Below are 23,169 nucleotides of genomic sequence, written 5' to 3' on the forward strand. Positions count from 1 at the left end.
ACTTATCACCTCTGGTGCTTTAGTGGCGTAACTGGGTTACAACACCTAGAACTTGACACTAACTGCATCAGACAGAGCCTGATTAACTTTCAAAACTTGCCAATTATGCCTACATCAGGCCTCTCAGGTTTGTTCTAACCAACATCTCTCTCTCTAGGCAAGCAACAGTGGTGACAACATCTAGTCTTTTGTTATGAATCATACTGATTATGATCTTACTTCTCATTTTAACCTATTTTGCTTGACATAAAATCCACTTGCTATTTACTAAACCTCTAGACTGAGTACGTATATGACAAAATAAGACATTAAAAAATAAATAAATAAATAAAATAAAAAATAAAAAAATCACTAAGCTAACTCTTAGTAAAACGTAAATAAAATGCCACTTACCTTCTTTCAAATATCTCCAACTATTACAAGTGTAAAATATGTAATTCTACTTGATCAATTTCATAAAGTTTCTTTTATTCTGAGACTTATTGATAATTATGCTACTTCATGGTTTATAATAATGCATTCTATTTACAGATATATTTTATTTTTAGAATTGTATTACTAAAGTGAAGTTCAGGCATAGATAATATTTTTAATTGAATTTATTCAGTTCCCATCTGCTCATAGGTCCTTAATTTTTTCATTAATGGTCCTTAAAAGTACTTAATTTCCATGTGCTGGAATGTGTACGAAGGCTGGATGCCCTTATTTGTAGAACAGCTATAAATAAGGGCATCCAGCCTTTTTTTAATTGTAAATTTCAATAGCCATAATTCATTATGCAGAAGTAAAAATAAACAGAATTCAAATTGAGCAAGCAATTAGAAACCATGGCTTTTGCTTGCTAAATAATACAATTACTTCCACCACTCTTTTTTTTAAGGATCTCTCATGCTGTTCTTCCTCTATGTCACCATCCATCTTGCCCTTACACTTCTTGTGTACAAAGGAATCCTTATGATAATGACCATCTTCCAGTTTTTGCGTGTTTTGCTAGAGGAAGAATAACTTTGTAAGGTTTCACTTGATCTGGTAAAGTTAATTAGTCCAATAACCCTAAAAGAATTGAAGCAAATTATTGCTATGTCTGAAACAATGACAAAATCATGAGAAGGTTAAAAATTATCCTTTTTATTTAAACAGAATTTAGAACACAAAGGCAATCACTTTCTTGTGCAACATTATAATCTACGAGTGGAGGTGACTATCTAAATAGATAAATCAATTATCAAACAACTATCAGATTAATGACAACTATCAGACCTGGAAGGAAATTAATAGTGTGCACGTGATGCCAGAAACATGCTCTATCTTAAAATCTCAAAAACTTCAGTTTAAATACTGGTGATTCATGTTCTGGTGAGGAATATGGAAAGAAGAAGTTATAATAAAGGCTGATATTATAAATAACTGGTTAATTAACATAAAATTCACTACATTTTCCCCCATAAGAATTTAAGTAATTAATGACTTGCTAAGGTTAAACCTACAACATGAGCCAACTTTTATGATCACTGAGTTAAATGTGTAAAACTAAATTAAAATTTTTATAGAAGTTTCAATTTGGTTATACAGAACTTGTTTCATCTCAATTTAGTTCATACTGATCTCCTTATAGGCATCTGGAAGGAAAAATATTTTAGCAAACTTTGAAATTTATAGATTTCAACTTCCATTAAAAAAAACTTTTTTTGTTTTTCTTCCTGCTGTTGATCATTGTAATGTATGCCAGTACATGTGAAAATGTACAAAGGTTTCAACAAACTGCCTGCTAACTGAAATCTTACATGTTAATAACTTAGATATACTAGACTTCAAGGACATCCTATTTTAAACTGTATCTAATTTTCTAAGCTTAATTTTCATTAAATCTTATGTGTTGAATGAAGAGCCTATTCTTTAACTACTTAAATTCACTATGCTAGTTCTTTTAATTTATTTGAAATCATTATCATTTGCGAGCTCGTACAGTAAATTTTATCCTCCATGGTATCAGAACATACTTCATGGAAAAGCATTTAAATTTCACTTACATTTAAAAGATTACCTAGTTTGCACTTTGTTTCACAGTGTACATAATTTGTTAATATCTGTTCTGAAAATGTGCCAAAGTTTCTTAATAGTCTTTTGAACTAAAATAACGGTATCATATTTATACTAAAAACTAATTGGAGAACTTCTTGCTGAATAAAATCTAGGATCTCCTGGCTTAAAGCAAAACTCAACATACCTGGCAACTGTTGCAAAAGACATAAAATCATTTGATGAATCCGTAGTTTCTATCTTGGCCATTGATTTTTTGGTTCGTCAACTGGTAGTTTGCACTTCTGGGTCTTGGCTCTTACTCATTTGGATTTCCTCTAGGCCTGTGGGAGTTTTGGTGTATGCAGCCACTTTCTTGCTACTTGAGGTGCCATCGAAAACCTCCTTTGGTTCGCCTGGAACTTCACTGTTGCTCTGGCTTGTCATCCATCAGTCGCTTGCCATGTAAATTCTGGCTGTATTGTCCTGACCTCTTCCCATTGTTGCAAACCTATCTTGTGACCGGGCTTCATGTTTGTTGACTTCCAACGGTCATTGCTGATTCCTCAACTGGTTGCCATATCTTTGGTATCTTTGCACTTTTCTGTACCATTTGGACAAGTTTTTATTCTATCTTTTTGACCTGTTTTCCACAGCTCTGCTTTTTTCAGACTTGTTGAATATAGGTTTTTCTTCTCTTTTCACCATTTCCGACCTTCTTTTTTTTCTTTTTTTTTTTTTTCTTTCTTTGTGAACCTTTGTACTCTGGATGTTCATAATGTACCTGCCGCATTTCTAGATGGCCCTTCATTGTCCACATTTCAAACATATGAAACTTATTATACTATTTCATATATAAAACTATATTTCCATCTGGTGCACATGAGGGGGAAAAAAAAAAAAAAAAAAAAGGATTAATTTTTATCATTTTATCTCCCACCTTAAAATTAACTTCCTGCCTTTTCTTGTCATAATACTTTTGTTTTGTTCTTAACATATCCAAATTTTAACTGCCTCGTCCAGTAATTTCTGAATGTCTATGATCTTAAATTCCTGAGACTTGAAAAATATATACATATATTTAGGGGCGTAATTAACTTTGTGCCAAGAAATAGTTAACTTGATGTCTTCCAAATCGTATCATGTTTAGCCATACTAAAGGCAAATAAAGAGTTTGTTGACACAGTCATCCCATTGCTTGTGTTAATTTTTTACCTAGCTGCGGATAATTTTAACTATGTTTCTGTTCACCCGCCTTTGCGACTATGACAGATAAGGAGCCATCCTGAAACATTCTATGCGAAGTCCTGAACATGTAACCTGGAAAATTTGACTTAGGAATTGTTTTTCATTGTTCAATATTATTTTAAGTGAAGCGCATTGTACGAGTCTGGGTGATAAATTCTTCCCAGAATACAGAAAAGTGAAGGCCACATGATCTGCCTGGACAACCGATCCGGTGCCTTCCCGAAGTACACTTGAAATTTCTGTACCACAAAAAGGACTGCTAGCATTTCCCTTTTGATAGTGATATAATTTGAGCTGGATTAAATGTCTTGCTAAAATATACAAGTAGCTGTCTGTTTTGCGTAATCACAGCTCCTATTACAAAATCCAATGCATGTGCGAAGATTTGTAATTTACCATCTGCTTCAGGAAATTTCAAGGTGGGAGCTTGAATTAATGCTGCTTTAAGTCTTTCAGATGTTTTAATTCTTCTGCCAACCATGTGAATCTGGTGCTTTTTTTTTCCTAGAAGTTTAATAATTGTTCTGCTATCCCTGTCTTGATTCCCTTTTGAGATATCATACAGCCCAGGTCTTGAATTTACATTTGCCCATATTCACCTTTAAACCTGCTTCTCTTAGAAGTGGAAACACTTGTAAATCTCAAATGTTTTCATCTATTGTCTCACTAGTAACTATTATATCGATTAAGTAAATAAACATAGATTTCGCGAGGACAGGTCTTAGAATAATATTCATGGCTTTTTAAAACATGGCAGATGCTCCATGTAAGCCAGATAGCATTCCAAGTAAAGCATTAACTTCTGATTTGGTAATAAATGCAGTTTTTGGTATATCTTCTGGTTTCGTATATATCTGAAGAGAGGAGAGGTCTAGTGTCATCACGTATTTCACGGATTTGATTTTCCTAACTATTTCCTCAATTATTGGTAAGGGATAAACCAGATATTTTATTATACTATTTAGTTTTCTATAGGTAATAGCAAAATGCTGTGTTATTCTATAGGTAATAGCAAAATGTTAATGTGACTATAGTAAACTAAATAGGATATCAAAATTCTTTCGGCATTTCTTAATTTTTTGTTTGGCATAATACTACAGGGCTAGTGTATGGACTATTTATGGGGACTATAATTTTATTCTGTAAAATTTCTACAATATGTTGTTTTATTATTTCTTCCTTGATCGTATAGTGGTAGGTTTTTGCTTGAAGAAACAATCGTAATCGTATAGTGGTAGGTTTTTGCTTGGTGGGAAGTGTTCCTAGTTTCTATTGTGTGATTTACCACTTCAGGCAACCGTGGTGCCTCATTAAATAAATTTGAAAATTTTCTTAGCAACTGCTTCAGCTGTCTCGTCCGTATTCAGTTTCTTTAAATTCAAAGCTGGTGGCTGGATTTCTTTTTCCAACAGCTTATTCATATCCATTTTCACAGTAGCATCTTGAAAATTAATTTTTGCACCCACAGCCAAGAAATCCATTCCCAACATTAAGTTTATTTGCAGATTTTTCACTGTAAAGAAAATGACTGTGTGGTGTTCATTTTTTACTGTTTGCCTTGGGTGGCGATCAATCTTGTTCCTTCAACACCAGTGCTGTGCTGTGAGAAAATTCGGATAACCCTCGCCTCTTCTATCTCAGAGCCACATAATGATATTTGAATTAAGGAGAGTTTTGTTGCAGACACATATGTCTAACAAAAGTCAAGGTAATGTCTGTTTTGAAATATTGCAGTACCTTTTCTTCCAGTAATTGATCAATTCTTTAAAGTCAAATTCCAAGTCTGCTTTGTCTTGCTGTTCAGTTTAAAAATAAATTCTGTTCTGAATGAACTTTCTCTAGCTGTTTCAGGATCATTATATGTTGATGACCTCCAGATAAGATGCCAAAGTCCAGATATGAGTATTGCTGAGAGATAATTGCACATAATTTTTAACAGGATTCAGGTGTGGTCAAAGAACATGAATTTTTGTTTTCAAAATGAAAGGCGGCTATCAGGCATTTTTTTCAGAAAGTGAGATCTTATTCTTAAATCTTCTGAAAGTCCTGGGCTGACGTTATCTAGCCTGGCCAAAGTCATTTACTGCCTTTCTCCCTCTTTACAATCTTGCTTTACTTTCCTCCTGAGGTGCAGAGCATGATTTATTGCTCCACATTTATATGGTACTCATTGCTCTAATTTATGGCTCAGTCATTTATGGAATGGTGCAGTCTTGTGTTTTGTTGAAACTAGATTCTGTACATCATCAGGCTCTGTATATTTAATCTTGATTTTTCAAATCATCTCCCATGTATGCTTGTTGCTTAGAATCATCATTTTAATGAAGACATGAACAGATATTTCTTCAACATTGTTTTAGTATGATGTCACAACCTGACCATCCTAGTCTCTTTACGCTTGGACTTGGATAATAGACTAGGATGGTCAACCTGACCATCCTAGTCTATTATTTGCAGTATAGTCTGTCTGTGTTCTTCTGTTCCCTCAGTAATAAAGGAACACAGCCACTGATAGAAAAATATAGAAATTCAGCCACTGATAGAAAAATACTGCATGTCTTCTGATTTGAAGACCCAAATCATAAAGCATCTTGAAATACTGCCTCAGGATAACTGAGAATTTCAGCCTCTGTGTATTTTCCATCATCTTGATAAGAGAAAAACTAATGAGATAGTATATAAGTAACATTTTATTAGTTACATTTCAATCAATGTACGCAGGTGGTTCAAAAAGAGCTTCTCATGTTGGAGTGTCATTTGTGGTTTGAGGCCTGCATGATGTGTATTCAGTGGGAAGAAGTGTATAATGTGGACTGATTTGCTTGGACAGAAAGCTTTAAATTTTTTTTTTTTTTTTTTTTTTTTTTTTTTTTTTCTGAAACCCAAAATTTTTTTGCTACAGAATTTGTACAATTATATCTAAACTTACAGTGTGGGTACCAAATTCTATACTGTTAGATTCTCTGATGGGTAAAGATAAAAAGTAGCGAGCTGCCAGACTTCATAGTAAAGTCTGCTATGAAATTCTCCAGTTGGTTCTTTTTTTAGTCCAACGGGGCTTTGTTCCTGAGGGACTATTGTTTTCGTTTTGTGGTTTTGGATTGAAACACTACAAATGGCTGTATCACTTTTCAGACTGTTGCCACCAAATATCATTTCCCTGCATTATATTTGAAGAAATTAAATAATGAAGAATTTGCTTAAATGTATGCATTTTCCTAGCATTGTGATAAAACAACGGTACCTAGAGCCATCCAATTTTGAATGACGTAATCCTACTGCAAATATGGGCATCTGAAAGCCCAAATTTGAAATTTGTTTTATTATCGATTTCATATTTTTAAAACTTCAGCGAATTTTTATTAACAAAGTGAGAAATGGCAACGTTTGTAGTACTGAGAAAACATTTTTATCTCCAGTGCATGAGACTTTGTATCTGAAATTCTAAAGATATGCTCAATTTAAAATTATTTTGCGATAAAGCTCTTGAAGTGAATTTTATGATTTAAGTGTGAAGAACATGATATTAATTAAATAAAGGTAACACATGAAATGTTATAAAAAAGCCCCTTTGTGCGTAATTTAAAATTTGAAACAGTTCAAAAAAATTTTTTGAGAGAGATTAAAATAGTAATCAAGTCTTGGCAATGACTAATAGAACTTGCAAGTAAATAATTGATTAAGAAGCATAAAACCTAGAGTAGAATATTGATAGGTGAAGAGAAGTTGGAAGGTGAAGGCCCTTTTAACTCGTCTGAAAATCTGTCACTGAGTTACACACAGTTAACTATTAACTCTCTCGCTGCATAATTTGTTTATCAAAATAGGTTCAAAAATTGCATATTTTTATTACATACTTAAAATCTACATATATTTTAGAGTTATACAAGAAACGTTTTTTGCAAAGGAGTTTTTTTCCTCCCAATAAAGAATTGAAAACAGGTTGTCGGAAAATTTAAATTGAAGAATAATCATGTTAAAGCAAAATTTTGAAAATTAACTTGGTCTTTGGTTAAATTTTATGAAATACAAAGGTAAAACGTATATACTATTGAAAATAATCAAAATACGTACAAAATATTTATTAGAAATGAAGTTTACTATGATAAACTTCGAAACAAAGCTCAAGGCAGATTCTTACCTTTGCAATCTTTGCACCAAAATAGCATTTCTTTGCGAATCTTTTTGACAGTTTCAGCTGCTTTTTAGCATCAAATAGTTCACTGTGTACGAGGTTGTTTCATGATGAAATTGGGGGTATATGGCCAGCAAAATGTTGAGCAGTTAGTCTCATGGGATTGAGAGTTCAACTACAGACATCTTTGAGCTTTGAAAAGAACACACAAAATGGTGCAAATCATGCTTGTATATTCGCAGAAATATAGACAGCTAATGCCATCATGTTAACCCAGATCTGAATAAACAATTAAACATTACAGAAAAGCTGAAATGAAACCACGAATAGGAAAAGAGCAGGCTACACAGTTAAATAGACAAAAAAAATACATGGTTTTGTTCTGTTTTGGGGACCGGCGTCAGAAATGTCTGAACATATGAATTTGTTTTTGTATGTATGTGCATATATGTATATACATTTCTATACTTATATATGTATACATTTATACTTATATACACTCATGTCCAAAATTATGTTTACATGCATAAATTCACGGATTTCTCAGAGACTATGACTTATAATTTAATGAATTTTCGTGGAATCATACATAACATGATGACACATAAATGCAAAAGAAAAAATTGAAGATCACCTCATATGATATAAAATTGTAGCATGAAACAATAAAAATCTTAATAAAGTGTGACAAAGAGAGTTAAGAAAAAAAGGAGTGATTCAGAAAAAGAATTAAGTCTTACGAATTTAATATGGAATATGATCTCCCCTGACTTTTACACACATATCACAACGTGTTTTAAGGCTGGAAATAACGTTGTTAAGCACAGTTTGGGGAATTAATCTCCACTCTTCTAGCAATGCCGTCTTCAGAGCATTTACATCTCTAGGAGGAGGATGTATACGTGCAATTGCTCTTCCAAGGTAGTCCCATAAGTTCTCTATCGGGTTAAGGTCAGGAGAGTTTGGTGGCTAAGGTACTCGCTTAATGTCTTCACTTTCAAGGAATTCATCAAAGAGGTTTGCTCGATGTGGACGGGCATTATCATCCATAAATAAAAAGTCAGGTCCATATGCATCCCGGAAAAGTCTTACATAAGGATCTAAGACCTCATCCCAATATATCTGGCCTGTCACAGATCCGCTGCTGAACACGTGTAGGGGCGTACGTCCATCGATCATTATTCCACCTCGTACCATCACACCTCCACTACCGAAACGGTCACGTTCCACAATGTTCGAGGGATCATTTCGTGTTCCTGACTCCCTCCAGATGTAAACACGCTTAGAATCACCAGTTAAACTAAACCGCGACTCATCAGTAAAGAGAACATGGGACCATTGATGTTCAGTCCAGTTTTGATGTTCTTTACACCAATTAAAGCGATCCCTCTTTTACTGTAAAGACAGTAAAACACATACCCTTGGCTTTCTGGCATAAAGGCCTTTTTCATTAAGCCTTCTGTATATTGTTTGCCGTGATGCAACAGTTCCAGTGGCGGCTGCAAGCTCTGAACTTAACTGGCGAGCAGTAGCCTTTCTGTTACGATGGGTAGTTAATGCTAGATACCGATCTTTAGAAGCCGTTGTCATTCGTTTCCAACCTTGTCCAGGCCTCCTTACAACACTTCCATCATTTTGAAACTGTTTCCATAGCTTAGAGACTGTCTGTCTTGAAATATTCAGACATGTGGCTGTTTCCATGATTGACTGCCCTGCTTCTAAACGGCCGATAATTCGCCACTTTACAGATTCTTCCAAATGATACTTCGAAGCCATAACAAACCGCTTTGAGTCCCTACACACTGAAATCAAACGCTATGTTGCAGAAATTCACTCAAATATTCAGTTTGCGCAAAGCGCTTTATTCACCCTTGGATGACGTAACGCCTAGATTTGTATATCACAAACCGTTTGATTACTTTTGATTGGATAATGCTAATTAGGCTTGGTTTTCATACATTCCCCGCAAATACGGATCACATTGATTCGATATTTCATTGAATATCATCATTTTTGGGTATGTAAAGATAATTTTGGACATGAGTGTATTTATACATGCCTACATGAACACATACATGTATGCATACACTCATACATTTCTGAACCCGGTCCTGATAACGGAACAGTATAAATGCATCCCCACGGAAACTGCAGGTTATGCAAATTTTGCTTGTGGAAACTGCAGGATACGTAGCAAGAGCGTTAAAAGCCGAGAGTGAAGCTGCATTTTCAGATTGTAGTATTGTTCATTTGATGCATTACATTTTGCTAAAATGCTTATTTTTGCCAAGACCTCATAGGAAGAATTTTAATAGTTCTGATCTCAGTCTTAACCTTTTGACCTCTTAATTAAAAGTAAAATTATTAGTTTTAATCTCTTTTAGTTAAGAGAGATTGGGCTTTATCACTTAACCTGAATTGAATATAAAATAGTACTGTAACAATATGAGAGTTTACCTGGTTTTATATTTCTTTATCCATCTTTTCATTGGAATCATTTCATTACATTAATAAATATCCAGTAGTCCATTATTTTATTGCTTTTATGATTCTAGTGTTTCACACCCCCTCGTAAAATTTCATCAACATATTATTGCTGTGAGATTTATGATTTTTATGCTGATTCTAAATGAGAGCAGAGACATAGCCATACATTTTGGGCCTACACTTCGGTCAGGTTGTGCATAAGCATACCCACCAACCAACCAGATAACTAATTGAGTATAACTGTATGAAACTATGTCATGAAGTTGTTTTGTAGAAGTATATTCTATTAAAAAAATCTATCTTAAAGTTATGTATAATAAAAGAGATAGTTTATAATATCCATATTTTTTCAATCTCAGCTACATCTCACAATTGATTGCTTTCCTTTCCTGCTTCATTAATTTTATGTTTTAATTTTAAAATTTTATTTATTCTTCATATACTGCATTTGTCTTGGCCTTTTTTAATCACTGTTTTATGTTCTGTGTGCTATTAAGCATACTGTTTATATTGCAACTTATTTTTAAAATTTAAGCCCTGAAAAAATAAAAGCATTGAAAACAAATTGATGTAGACTATGATGATTATTAACAATATTATGATGAACAAAATATTTGTTTTTTAGAGTAATTATTGAGGTTGTTATATGAATTTTATTATTTTTATCAATGATTATTGAGAAAATAGGAAAGTTGTCATTTTCTAATCTTTTCTGAAAGTTTTCTATAAACATTTTTTATTTCCAGGTGAAAAAGTTGAAGATTTTTCTTTTGAAAACGTCTGGAGGCAAAGTTATTCAGATTCACATGATCTTATATGTGAAAACATCAGATTTGAGTCTTTCGATAATAATAAATTGGCAACATATGAGCAAGTTATACAGTAAGATTTTAGCCTTGCTCTCTCTTCTTATGTGAATTCCTCTTTTCAAATTAGGCATTTATAAGTAATTACAGTAGAAAGCCTGAGATCCAGACTCGTCGGGACTTAAGCGATTCCAGATTTGGGTTTTTTCCAGATATTTGATCATCTGTTTATATCTGTTAAGATGGATAAGAAATTATAAAATTAAAAATATGAAATAATGAAGCATTTATGATTTAAAGGGTATCAAAATTTACAGGGAAAAAAAAAAGCTTAATATTTATTTCTTTACATTATTAAACATTTCTTTCAATGTAAGCTGTTTAAGTTGCTTTGTTTTCTATGCTAATACTTTCTCTTTAATTCTGTAGACAGACATAATTTCTTGTCCAGTCATAAAGTTCCATTGTTCAAGTCCTGTAATTGCCATGTCAAGAAATTCTAATAACTTAGAAATCAAATTTTTACATTTTCAATCACTTTTCTGTCATTTTCTTCACTATTGGTAGCGGTATTTTCTGGATCTTGAACCATACTACAGATTTTGCTGTCTGTTAATTGACTGGTGATTATCATCGCAATGAAAAACTTCTGTTATATCATCTTCATTTATTACTGCTTCTCCACATTTCTTTACAAAATCCATTAATTGGAAAGTTTTATCTTTGGTTTGCAATCTCTGAAAACTTCACGGCTATCATATTCATCATCCTCACCATGAATTATGGTAGCTGGCCATAAATTATGCCAAGTATCACTTTGTCATGATCGTAACTTCTAGTATAACAAATAATTTTTCCATTATTCATTGCAAGTGGGATATCGGATTGCACAAAAAATTCAAAAAGTTCCTGTTTCTGTTTTCTTACGTCATGTACATTTCCTTATGTCATATTATTTTCTCATCAAGACTTTCCAATGCCATATTCCTGCCATAATTTTGAGAGGGATATTGACCTTTATCCATTTTTTGTAGCAGTTCCACGTTTTGTTTAATGCACATCAAAGCATTTGCTCTGTATGTCCTGTTAGAATAGCTCCAGAATTAAATACTCTTCGACATAAGAAGTTCTAACTTTAGTTTTCATAAAATTGCTGTAATTGCTGCATAAAATTGCTGTAGCTATATTAACTGAAATTTCCTAGAATCAGTTAAGTGTAATTTTAGCCTAGCTTAACAGCATCCACCATACATTATTGGCTTTGTATCATGAAATTGTCGATGAAAGAAGAGTTGTTCTGCTAAGCATTGTTTTTCTTCTATCATGCACTGAGGCAATTAAGCCTAAAATTGTATTATTTTAGTTATTTATTATATTAATGTCTATTTCTTGCACATGCTTAAGGCTGAGTTCTGAATAAATAAATTTCCTCATATATTTAAGCTTACTGAATGCTGGCGCTAGATATTTTGGCTCCTGATGCTGTCTCTGCGAGTCCTAAATTCTCCTACCAAAAGCCTCCATAAGTTCTAAATTTTTGCCAACATTTAATTTTGGGTTCCAGTGCTTTCTCTAAATTCTAAAAATTTTATGATCTCTTAATTTTGTTACTTGCTGCTTCTCTTAATTCCAAAAATTTTGTGTTCCTTAACTTCTGCCATCCGGTGAGGCCAAACGAGCTCTGGCTTGAGTTCTGAGTTTATGTGAATAGGAAAATCAGTTATTCATAATTCAAATAGCACTAAGTGTCATCTTTTGGCCTATGAGTATCATTAACAAAATCTATTTATAGCATATCTAAAGAAATTTTTGTTAAATTTTTCCTTGTCAACATTTAGTGCATTTAACTTAAACTTTAATCATTTCCAAGCATAATGTCAGTGTAAAAGTTTTCTATACTCTTTGTTATTCAATTACTAATGAAAAAAAAAATGTTTAGGCATCGCTGCATGAGTCATTACTCAAGTTGTCATGTGTTGATAAACATGTAGTTATGAAACCAAAATATAATAAATAATTGTTCGCAATGATGGCCTCAGGGATATACGATATTGATAGGTATAAAATCAATGATGTTTCTATGTAGAATGTTATGGTTTGAGATGTATGCCAAGCAGGCTAAATTATTGATCACACAAATGTATGCTAAAATGATCGTTTCTTCAATAACATTGTATTTTTATTCGCTGCCGAAGTGAAATTAAGAATCAAGACTCTCCTGATGATTTATTATGGAGTGAAAAAAAATCAAATGCGTATGCGTAAAACATTAAAAAAATTTCCTAAAAAAAAAAGACTGTTGGTGACTTTGAGGACCGTATTTTAGATCATTCCAGATATTGGACGTCCGGATCTCTGATTTGTACTGTATTAATAGGGATTTCGGTTGTTGCTATCGTTTCTTGTTCAGTTTTCGCACTATTATTAGGTTGACGCATTTGAAATGTTCAATAAATGACCAATCCTATATGCAAGATCTGAACAAAAAAAATGTAATATAACTAACAAAAACAGAAAATCGTAGACAAAATTGTCACAGTCAGCATATTTCTATTTTTGCCAGTGTTGTCTAAACTATGAAACTTGTGTCTAAGAGATGCTGATGCCTGTTACCTCAAGAAATTTTTCGATTGCCTGATAAACATTATTGGGATTTTGAAGCTTCCTACTGGAAAGAAAATTATTTTGCTAAAGAAAAAGGTGTTGATCTCTTAGGCATAGATTTTGTGAATATGGTTGGTAAGCAAGGGTTATGTGGCCTAATGTGATATTAGCTAGATATCTTATGATATATGGAAATGAGCATCATGTTGCTCTTGATTAGCTGCATCAGATAAATTTGTTTCATTATATTGTATATGTGAGAAAGACATGGTAAATGATAGCTACACACTACCACACAAGATAATTCCTCTCCCTATTCTTCCTCAGCATGAGGGAATTAAACTTCCTAGCTAACATGCCTTGTTCATGCGATTAAGACTGTAGAATACCAACCTATCTGACTTCATCTTGTATCTGACCATGTGCCAAAGTGCAGTGCAATTAGTATCAATAATAGATATTAAATTTCTCAACTATCCTAAGGGCACTTTGTTGGGGATTATCTTCTACAGTTTGCCTTATAAGAGTATTTGCAAAAGATTATGGTCAATGTCCCATATGGTTCATTTCCCAGTAATGTTGCCTGCACAAAACATTTCAAACCAGCTGCTGATGGTGCATTTATGAAGCATTTATCAAATTGTGATGATTAATATTATCCATTTGAAAATGCTGCTTAGTTTGAATTCAAAGAAAAATTACCTGCAGTGTCATAAAATCCATAATTTACTTTGACAGCTCAATATAAACACAATACTGTAATGCCTAGCCAATTGAACAGCACAGTTTATCAATCACAAGTTACCAAGTATATGATATTCATGCAATATTAGTGGCTGCATACTAGTAATTCAGTGGTTATTTCCAGCATTACTGGTAGCAACTGTGCAGTAAAGTCACTAAACTTATAATTTAACTTGGGTATGATTTCAGGTGAATGGGTTGGCTGTATGGGTGTTTTTGCGAATTTCCACATTTTTTCACAAAGGCATCCTTTCTCTTAAGCAGATAGCTCTGATGTGCTTTACCGTAATCAAAGAAACAAAACCAGACTAATCCAGCATTGCTTAAAATTGACCATTTCAAATGCACTATAACTCTTTATACAAATATTTGTCAATATTAAAAGTTTTATGATGTTTAAATTCTTATTTATTTATCTTACAGAAATCAGTGTCCCTTAGGCAACGACTGGGCTCAAAACTTTAAAGCTCAGAGTTGTAGTGAAATTAATGAAATAACAACTGGTTTATGTGATTATGTCGCAGATCCCAAAATTTCAGTATCTAAGGTAGGTTTTTTTTTATATTATTTTTTATTTTCTGTGTACTTACTTCTCTTCTTCCTTTCATTAAACATGATTCAGATACATTTTAAAAGTGTTGGAAAGTTTTAAATTAATTGATGCTGTTTATCAAAAATGCTTAAAAATTGTTAGCTATGTAAATGATTATTTCATTGAAATTTTTTTTTATAGTTTCATATGAAATTCAACCGAAGTCTTTCAAGGTTATAGTAGAACATCATTATGTGTTGTTAGCCAGGTTGAAAAATTTATGATGAAGAAATAAAACTGCACAGAATTAAAGGATATTGACAGATACTGGATGCTGCAGCAAAAAAATAATAGAAAATTAAAAAGTAATAGAAAAATGGTCTCGCATGTTTTCCAAGAAATCTTTCTTTTTCGCAAGAAATAATCTAAAATTCGGGTTCACTACTTCATCAGTTGAAGCTGTTTTTTTCATATTATGACATTTCGTATGGCAGTGTTTTCAAATTATGAAATTTTCAGCCATTCTTAATGCATAATGCTTAATGTGTGCATTCTTGGAAGTACAGGTAACCTTCGTATAACACGGTAGATAGGTTCCTAGAAAATGCCGTGTTGTGTGAAACCGTGTTTTATGAGACCTGGAGCCAGTATGAAAAGGGGGGGTTATGTTCTGAAAACTTATTAAAAACATTTTTTTAATTCTACATAACCAACTTAATTTTTATTAAACATATATATGTATGTACAACACAAAACAAAAAACATTACATATTTTAAATTAACGCAACTGTAGTTTAACAAATTTTTTCGCTGTCAGTATAATCAACTGAGAACGTTTTTTTCACTGGAATGAAATCGTTTTAACTTTCAGAATTTCTTTTCTTCATTTAAAGTTCTGGCAATTTATTCCCTCTTTAAAAAGTCTGTAATTTTACTTTGCTTATGAGTTCTTACCAGGTCAATGTATGTAAATTTCTCGATATGGAGCTAGACTAAGACACAATAACACGCCGAATAAGTACTAATTCAGAAGTCAAACAACAAAAATCAGCGTAATATTTTCAAAATTTTTACAGGACTAGTTTCGATGGTTTTACCGAACCACCATCCTCAGCTGCAAAACTGCAAATAAACAAGATGGGAAATAATGATTAGATAAGAAATCTTGGACAAGAATAAGCAAGTGGTGCCATCTGTTGGTGAAACCAGAACTAAAACATAATTTCTTTAAAGGCTGAAGGCAAAGATGGATTGGAATTAGGATCGTTAACTAGAACAGAAAAATTTTTTTGAATGTGAAATGCCTCTAGAAAATCCAGTTCTCCAATGGAAGATGTTTTCTGAATAATTTTGGCAGCAGAAAAATTGACCAACAATGTTTAGCAACAGAAGAGTTCTGTGTTTCCTTTTTTCTAACATGTGCCTCATGTTCCTTGACGCAAAATTTTAAGGCTCTCTTACTTTGGCCAATGTAAATCAAACCACACTGGCAAGGAATCCTATAAATACCCCAAGAATTCATATCCGGAATGGGGTCCTTGAGTATGGAACTCGGAATTTTATTGATGGGAGAATAAACAACCCGAAAGTTCAATTTCTGCAAAATATGTGCAACTTTATAGCTAATTGACGGAAAGAAGGGAATGACAACAGAATTTTTATAATCTCCTAAAACAAGATAGTGTTTTTTAGTGTGTTGAGATGAGAATTTTTTAACTGCTTGATTAATAATGTTGGGTGAAAAGCCCCTGTCAATAGCTATTGCTTTTAAAATGTTCTTCATCAAGGGCTAGTTTGGAGGAGCAAACTTGAAGAGCACGGAAAACGTAGGAATAAAATGAAGCTAACTTTTGTTTAGTCGTATGACATTATTTAAAGTGTGGTGGAAGGCAAACCGATGAAGGTTTACGGTAAACCGTAGTACTGAAGTTGGATGTATTACGTGTGACCAGAATGTCGAGAAACGGAAGAAAATTGCAAGTCTCAAGTATCTTGTTTATTTGCGGTTTTGCAGCTGAGGATGGTGGTTCGGTAAAACTATCAAAACTAGTCGTGTAAAAATTTTGAAAATATTACGCTGATTTTTGTTGTTTGACTTCTGAATTAGTATGGAGCTAGACTGTTTTGCAACTCCCATTTGAATTTTCGGCTTATTTCAGCGTAAGGGTCTGCAGTCAAGAAAAAGATTTGAAGTTTTTAACTAAGGTCTTCTTTTAATTTTTTTAATGTTAAATTATTAACTGCACTATCTTCATCAGTACTAGTGTCCTCAGAATCGATTTGATTTACAGCTTTGGATGCCATTTTCGTCAAATCTGTTTTGTCAATTTCTCCTTCCGCTAATAATTCTTAAACGTCCTCAACAGCCATCCCAACAATGTCCTCGGCAAAACCTTCATCTCCGAATGATTAGCAAGTTCTATTATTAGAACTTGCTAAATCTACCACCAATTTCACTTTCTGACGATTACCGCACATTTTCTATTTCAATTGAAGAGAGCCATATCTTCTTCCTAACATGCATTTAATGTTGATGCTTTTCGTTGTTTCAAAGACAAGGATACCATATTGATACAGTGCTGTCCTGTATGTCTTCCAATCTTCCATCAGGGTTCGTACGGTCCTTAAGAGTTCTTAAAAGTCCTTAAGTTTTTTGGAATCGATTTTTGGTCCTTAAAAGTCCTTAATTTCAGCAAAAATCATCAGAAGGTCCTTAATCTTAATCATCAGAAATTTCTGTCTGTTTTTACGACTGCCATTTTGAGTGTGAATTAACATTTTAGAGTAATATTTTTGGCGATTTGCTGACAAATATGGTTATCTTTTAAATGGGTTCATGGATTATAATTTGTTCCTATTTCTAATATTAAATGGTGTGATACTCGAGTTTCTGAGCAGGAAGTGAAACATGAGCATTTCAAAATTATTTCATTTTTTATAATGAAGAGCTCTTAAAAAACTTTTCCCTTTTTGGGATGTTAATTCTTTTATTAAACCCTTCTAAATTTTTGGCGATTTTAAGATCTGTTTTTATAGAAAATTTTTAATTCCGAGATCTAGGATATTTTCAACAGTTTTTCTTAGAACATTGTAATTTCAGCTATTTATTATATGTGGAAAATAAGCAAGGTATAATTCTATAAAGCACCATTTATGAAAAAGTTCTTAGCAAAAGCAAACTAGCTATGTAATTAATTAAAAATGTAGCTTTAATATTTTCATGGTAAGAGCTTTTCCCGTGTAATTGTCAGAGAATATTCAGAATTCTCAAAATATACATCAGTTTTCTCCAGAGCTTAAATTGTGCCGGAGCAGGGCTGGGGCGCAATTTAAGCTCTGGAAGAACAATGAAAACATTATAGTTGAATGTTTTACTTCTGATACTAGAATCTTTTCTTAACATTTTAATCTTCCCTTTATTTTCTCTACTTTTCACTAGACACAAACATAGAAAATATCAAAAATGCTTCTAATCTTATCATATGAACAGGCATTATACAAAGGAATTCTTTTATTAATAAAGATATTGAGAATTGAAAATTTAAAAGATTCATCTAATATTTCTTAATGCATCACACACAGGGCTGGCACTAGGCATTTTCCCATCTGATGCAGTCTCTGTGGGTCGTAAATTCTGCTGCCTGGTGCCTTTCTAAATTCTGCTTCCAATGCCTGTTCTAAGTTATAAAAGTTTTGCCATTTCTGGACTTTACCGCTCAGTGTGTCACTAAATTCTAAAAATGATGCCACATCTCTAACCGAAGTTTACCATATATATTTCATATTTCTTCTGAATGTTCATATTACTAAAGAAATAAAATTAGCAGCTTTTTCTATGCATTCTAAATGCATTTAGTTTATTTAGAATATCAGAAATCTTTAATTGAATCCAAAAATTCTAAAATGAAGAGAAAACGTGGAAGAAGAAACTGAATATCTAACAAAAAACAAATTTACTCTTCAAAGATATGTACAGTTATTATTATGTAAATTACCCAATTGTTTACAATTTCAGCCCTTACTATAATTTCTCTTTTCTATTTTCTCACCAGAATGCAAATCCCGTAGACAGTTTTTAAACCGAGATTTTTGGAGTGTAAGACAAGAGTGTGTTTCTGACCTCCACTTGCTCACTGCATTCGTTCCTGCCCGCTCTGATAATTTATAATTGTTAGTCTTGGCTTACCGTTGGCGACATTTGAGTTTGTTATGATGATAGAGAGTTATTGAGCCAGCCTTAAAATCAAATTAAATTGTTTAGTCTTTGACCACTAATTCATATTTTTAGTTTGAATTTGACTCTTCTTGTTTCATTACATCACTACGAGCTGTAATTGATTTTGTTAGCATAAGAACATGCCTTTATTTTTGAAGTTCTTTTTAAATAAGAATCTTATTTAAACCTTTGTCGGACATTGTAGTTACTTTCAGGCATAGCGATAATTTGCTTCATATCTGTTGATGTGTTTTGGACTATTTAACTTTTACCGGATCAAATAAACCTTCATAGGTACATGATGGACAGGTTGACAGGTTAGGAGATAAAACACGCAGAAATTAGTGATAGCATTCTTTTTTGTATTGAGACAAATTCCTAATTGTTAAAAAAGGTGCTTACAGAGAAGGAAATCGATATAAATTAACCAAAAAGTCTGGGAAGGCTTCAGATTAAAAAGATGCATAACTATTTTGTTGAGTATTGCTACTACAAAACATAAATGTTTTACGTGAAATCCGAATATCATTTAAGAATCAATGTCATAAATTACATGTATTTTAAATAGTAAAATTTTATTACATTGGGATTTTAATAGAGCTAAAAAAATAAAATTGAATAGTGACTATGCAAATCCATAATGACTAACGTTATGTTGTACCTAATTTAATTACTTATAACTGCTTACTGCTTGCCCTTAAAATGTATCTCTGCATATTAAAGTGAGTTATTGCCTTTCATCAACCCTTACCGTAGTCACAAGATAAAACACAAAAATGTAAAACTTATTCTTCGCATCTAGTGAGACTTAAAATAATGTAAAACAACTTATCACCTCTGGTGCTTTAGTGGCTTATTAGAATCTTAAAGTATATTAACTGAGTCACAACCTCTGCAAGTAAGCAGTAGCAGTGACAACAGCCAGTCTTTTGTTGTTCATCATCCTGATTATGATTTGACCTCACATTTTAACCTATGCCGCTTGACATAAAATCTGCTTACTATTTACTAAAGTTTTAGACTGAGCAAGTATGTGACAAAATAAGGTATAAAATAAAATCAACATAAAACTAACTGTTAGTAAAACTTAAATAAAATGTCACTTATCTCCTTTCAAATATGTTCAGTTCTTATAAGTGTAAAATATATAATGCTCCTTGATAAATTTCATATATTTTATTCTCAGACTTAATAATAATTATGTTAATTAAGTCATGTTTAATAATAATGCATCCTACTTACGGATCTATTTTATTTTTAGGATGGTATTACAAAAGTGAAGTTCAGGCATAGATAATATTTTGAATTGAATTTATTCAGTTCCCATTCGCTCATAGGTCCTTAATTTTTTTTTTTTTATTAGTGGTCATTAAAAGTCCTTAAAAGTACTTAATTTCCGTGCCCAGAAATGTGTACGAACCCTGTTCCATTACATTGATTGATTTTGAATCGGTTACGTCTAAAATCCACTCTAATGCTCTTCTTATGTAATATGTTTTAAAGATATAAATAATACCTTGATCCGATGGTTGGAGTAATAAAGTAGGTGGTAGGAACATTATTTTGAAATTGGGATGATTCAAATCTTGTGGGTGACATGGAGCATTATCTAATAGTAATAGCGCCTTGAAGCTCACATTTTTCGCCTTAAATAACATTCAGCATCTGGCACAAAATAATTGCTGTTGATGAAATATTTCACCGATGAGATTTTGTTTGACGAGGAAAAATTCAACAAAAATTTCTTTTTGTATGCTAAGAATAGATTTTGTTAATGAAACTCATAGGCCAAAAGATTACATTTAGTGCTATTTTAATTAAGAATAACTGATATGTTATTCACCATAAACTCAGAAGCGGCGGTAGAATTTAAGGAAGACAAACTTTTTGAAATTTGGGGAAGCACCGAGTAGCAAAATTAAGGGATGAGAAGTTTTTTATAATGCAAAATCGGAAAACATGCACAACCTCTAGCATTTAAAGGAGTAACGATAGTAGCATGTATTGATTGTAGACAACTGTTTGGCTCATACTTAAAGTTTTAGTGAAAGATAGCGTATACGTATTATTCTTCTCTCCAAATTCTATGTCTGGCATTCACCCTACGGATATCGGAATAGTGCATGCACTGAAGTGCAAATATAAAGCACTGTTTTTTAAATGCATGTTAAATTTCTTGAACAATGGCAAGACTATTCAAGAGTGGTTTTTTTTTTTTTTTTTTTTTTTTTAAATATTTTAGCATAAAATCTATGTGGAGTATCACAAGATCGTGGAAGGATGTGTCTCCAGATATGTTAAAAAATGCTTGGCATAATTTATGGCCAGCTACCATATTTCACAGTGAGGACAATGAAGACGATAGCCTCGAGTTTGAAGGTTTTCGGATATCGCAAGCTTAAGGTGAAATTTTCCAGTTAATGGATTTTTTAAAGAAATGTGGAGAAGCGGTAATGAATGAAGATGACGTAACAGAAGTTTTTCATTGCAATGACAATGCCCCAATCATCAATCAATTAATGGATGGCGAAATCTGTAGTATGGTTCTAGATCCAGAAAATACTGCTTTCGATAGTGAAGAAATTGGCAGAGATGTTATTGAAAACGATAAAGTTTCGATTGACAAGTTAGTCGTTATGCTCGACACAGCAATTGCAGGACTTGAACAGTGGAAAACTTTTAACTGGTACTATAATAACATTTGCATGAATTTTGATATAATAACATCTTTATGACCAAACCTCTCTTCTAAACTTTTAATACATATATCATAATTTTCTTCAGATTAAGCGTAACCAGATACACAATTATATGCAGAACCAGATACAGTCAAAAGTCGTTAATTCGGACACCCATAATCCGGAATGATCTATAATCCGGACCTCGAAGCTAAAAACTTTCTGCGCATGTGCCGCGTTGACACATGCGCAATGGCATTTATGCGTGCGCGTAAGACCTTTTACCACTGTGCATATGCGTGTGCGCAAGCGCAGAATACGTTTTCGCATGCGCGTTTTATGTATAACAGACGGTATAATCTAAAATTATCTAATTATCTATTTCAGGTAATGTTGATGATTGCGCTGTTCCTTAATCTTCGAATTGGATCCGGCTTATTATTTTTTGCAGACTGTAAGAGCAATTTTATAAAAGTAAACTTGAACTTTCGATTATGTCAAATAGAATTTCCTATTCTGGAGCTCCCAAAGGATCGTACAAAACGAAAGTATGTTTCGATGTCCATCAAACAAAAAGTGGAATTGCTGCAAAAAATGGATAAAGACATGAAGAATGCGACAGAGAGGTTAGTGAAAACGAAAAAATTTCAATTGACAAGTTAGTCGGTATTCTCGGCACAACAATTAACGGGACTTGAACCGCGGAACTTTGTAACTGAACAAGAAATTATGTCTGTTTATAGAATTAAAGAGAAAGTATTAGCACAGAAAACGAACCAACATAAACAACTTACGTTGAAAGAAATTTTTAATAAAGTAAACAAATAAATATTAAGCTTTTTTTCTGTAAATTTTGATTCCCTTTATATCATAATTGCTCTTTATTTCATAAATTACGATTTCATATTTGTAATTGTATAATTTCTGCATGTCATCTTAGCAGATTTATATTCATGATCTAATATCTGGAAAAATCCCAAATCCGGACTTTGTACTGTAATGTAAATGAAGAGGGGAATAAACTTGTTTCATGTCACAATATTTGATATTGAGATCTTTTATTTTGTTTTCAATTCAGTAATGAGTAATATTGTATACTTATTAATGGGATTCTTGTTTCAGGTTTATTTTATTATTCAGAAGTATTGAAATTCAAACAAAGTATGTGTGAATCAAAACAGAAATTACTTGCTGTTTCACCAGTACATTATAATAACTTGGGTATTCCATGAACATGTGAATTTCATATATATTTTAAGGTTCAAAGTATGTTACCTGATTAAATTAATAAATATTTGCTTTTATTTTGTATGGGTCATCAGAATAACAATTAGCTTTATTTTATAAGATCGGATTATTACTTTTAAAAGATATTTTGAGTTTTGCTTTCTATTTATGAATCATATTTCATAGAAAAATATTTTATGTACACAGTATTGCCATTACTTCTGTCAGTACTTTCAATGCATGTAACTACCAAATAAAACTATGCATACCCATTAATATAAATTCTGAAAAAACACAAAAATGCTACAGAGTGAACATACTAGTATTTGAAACGATCACCATGTGTGGCAATACCATGGTGAAGACATTGATGCCACTCATGAATAGCTGCACAAATCATGTCTCGCCTGGTTTTTGCTTTGTGTGGAGGAGTGCTGTCCTGCTGAAAAATCCATGATTTCCATTCAAACAGC

General features: G+C 32.6%; 1 protein-coding gene across 5 annotated transcripts in view; it reads left to right on the forward strand.

Annotated features, from left to right (window-relative positions):
• The window catches only part of LOC118196907 (peroxisomal targeting signal 1 receptor-like), a 169,078-nt gene that overhangs the window by 29,422 nt on the left and 116,487 nt on the right, over nucleotides 1–23,169 (forward strand). For all 5 annotated transcript variants that reach the window (XM_085827665.1, XM_085827666.1, XM_085827668.1 and 2 more), the window contains exons 5-6: nucleotides 10,636–10,771; nucleotides 14,467–14,590. In XM_085827665.1, the coding sequence (XP_085683791.1) occupies nucleotides 10,636–10,771; nucleotides 14,467–14,590 (260 nt within the window). The remainder of the gene's footprint in view (nucleotides 1–10,635; nucleotides 10,772–14,466; nucleotides 14,591–23,169) is intronic.

This window comes from Stegodyphus dumicola, chromosome 12 (assembly GCF_044657685.1).
Source record: "Stegodyphus dumicola isolate Sdum_Otavi_A_Nest chromosome 12, ASM4465768v1".
Taxonomy (NCBI): Eukaryota; Metazoa; Arthropoda; class Arachnida; order Araneae; family Eresidae; genus Stegodyphus; species Stegodyphus dumicola.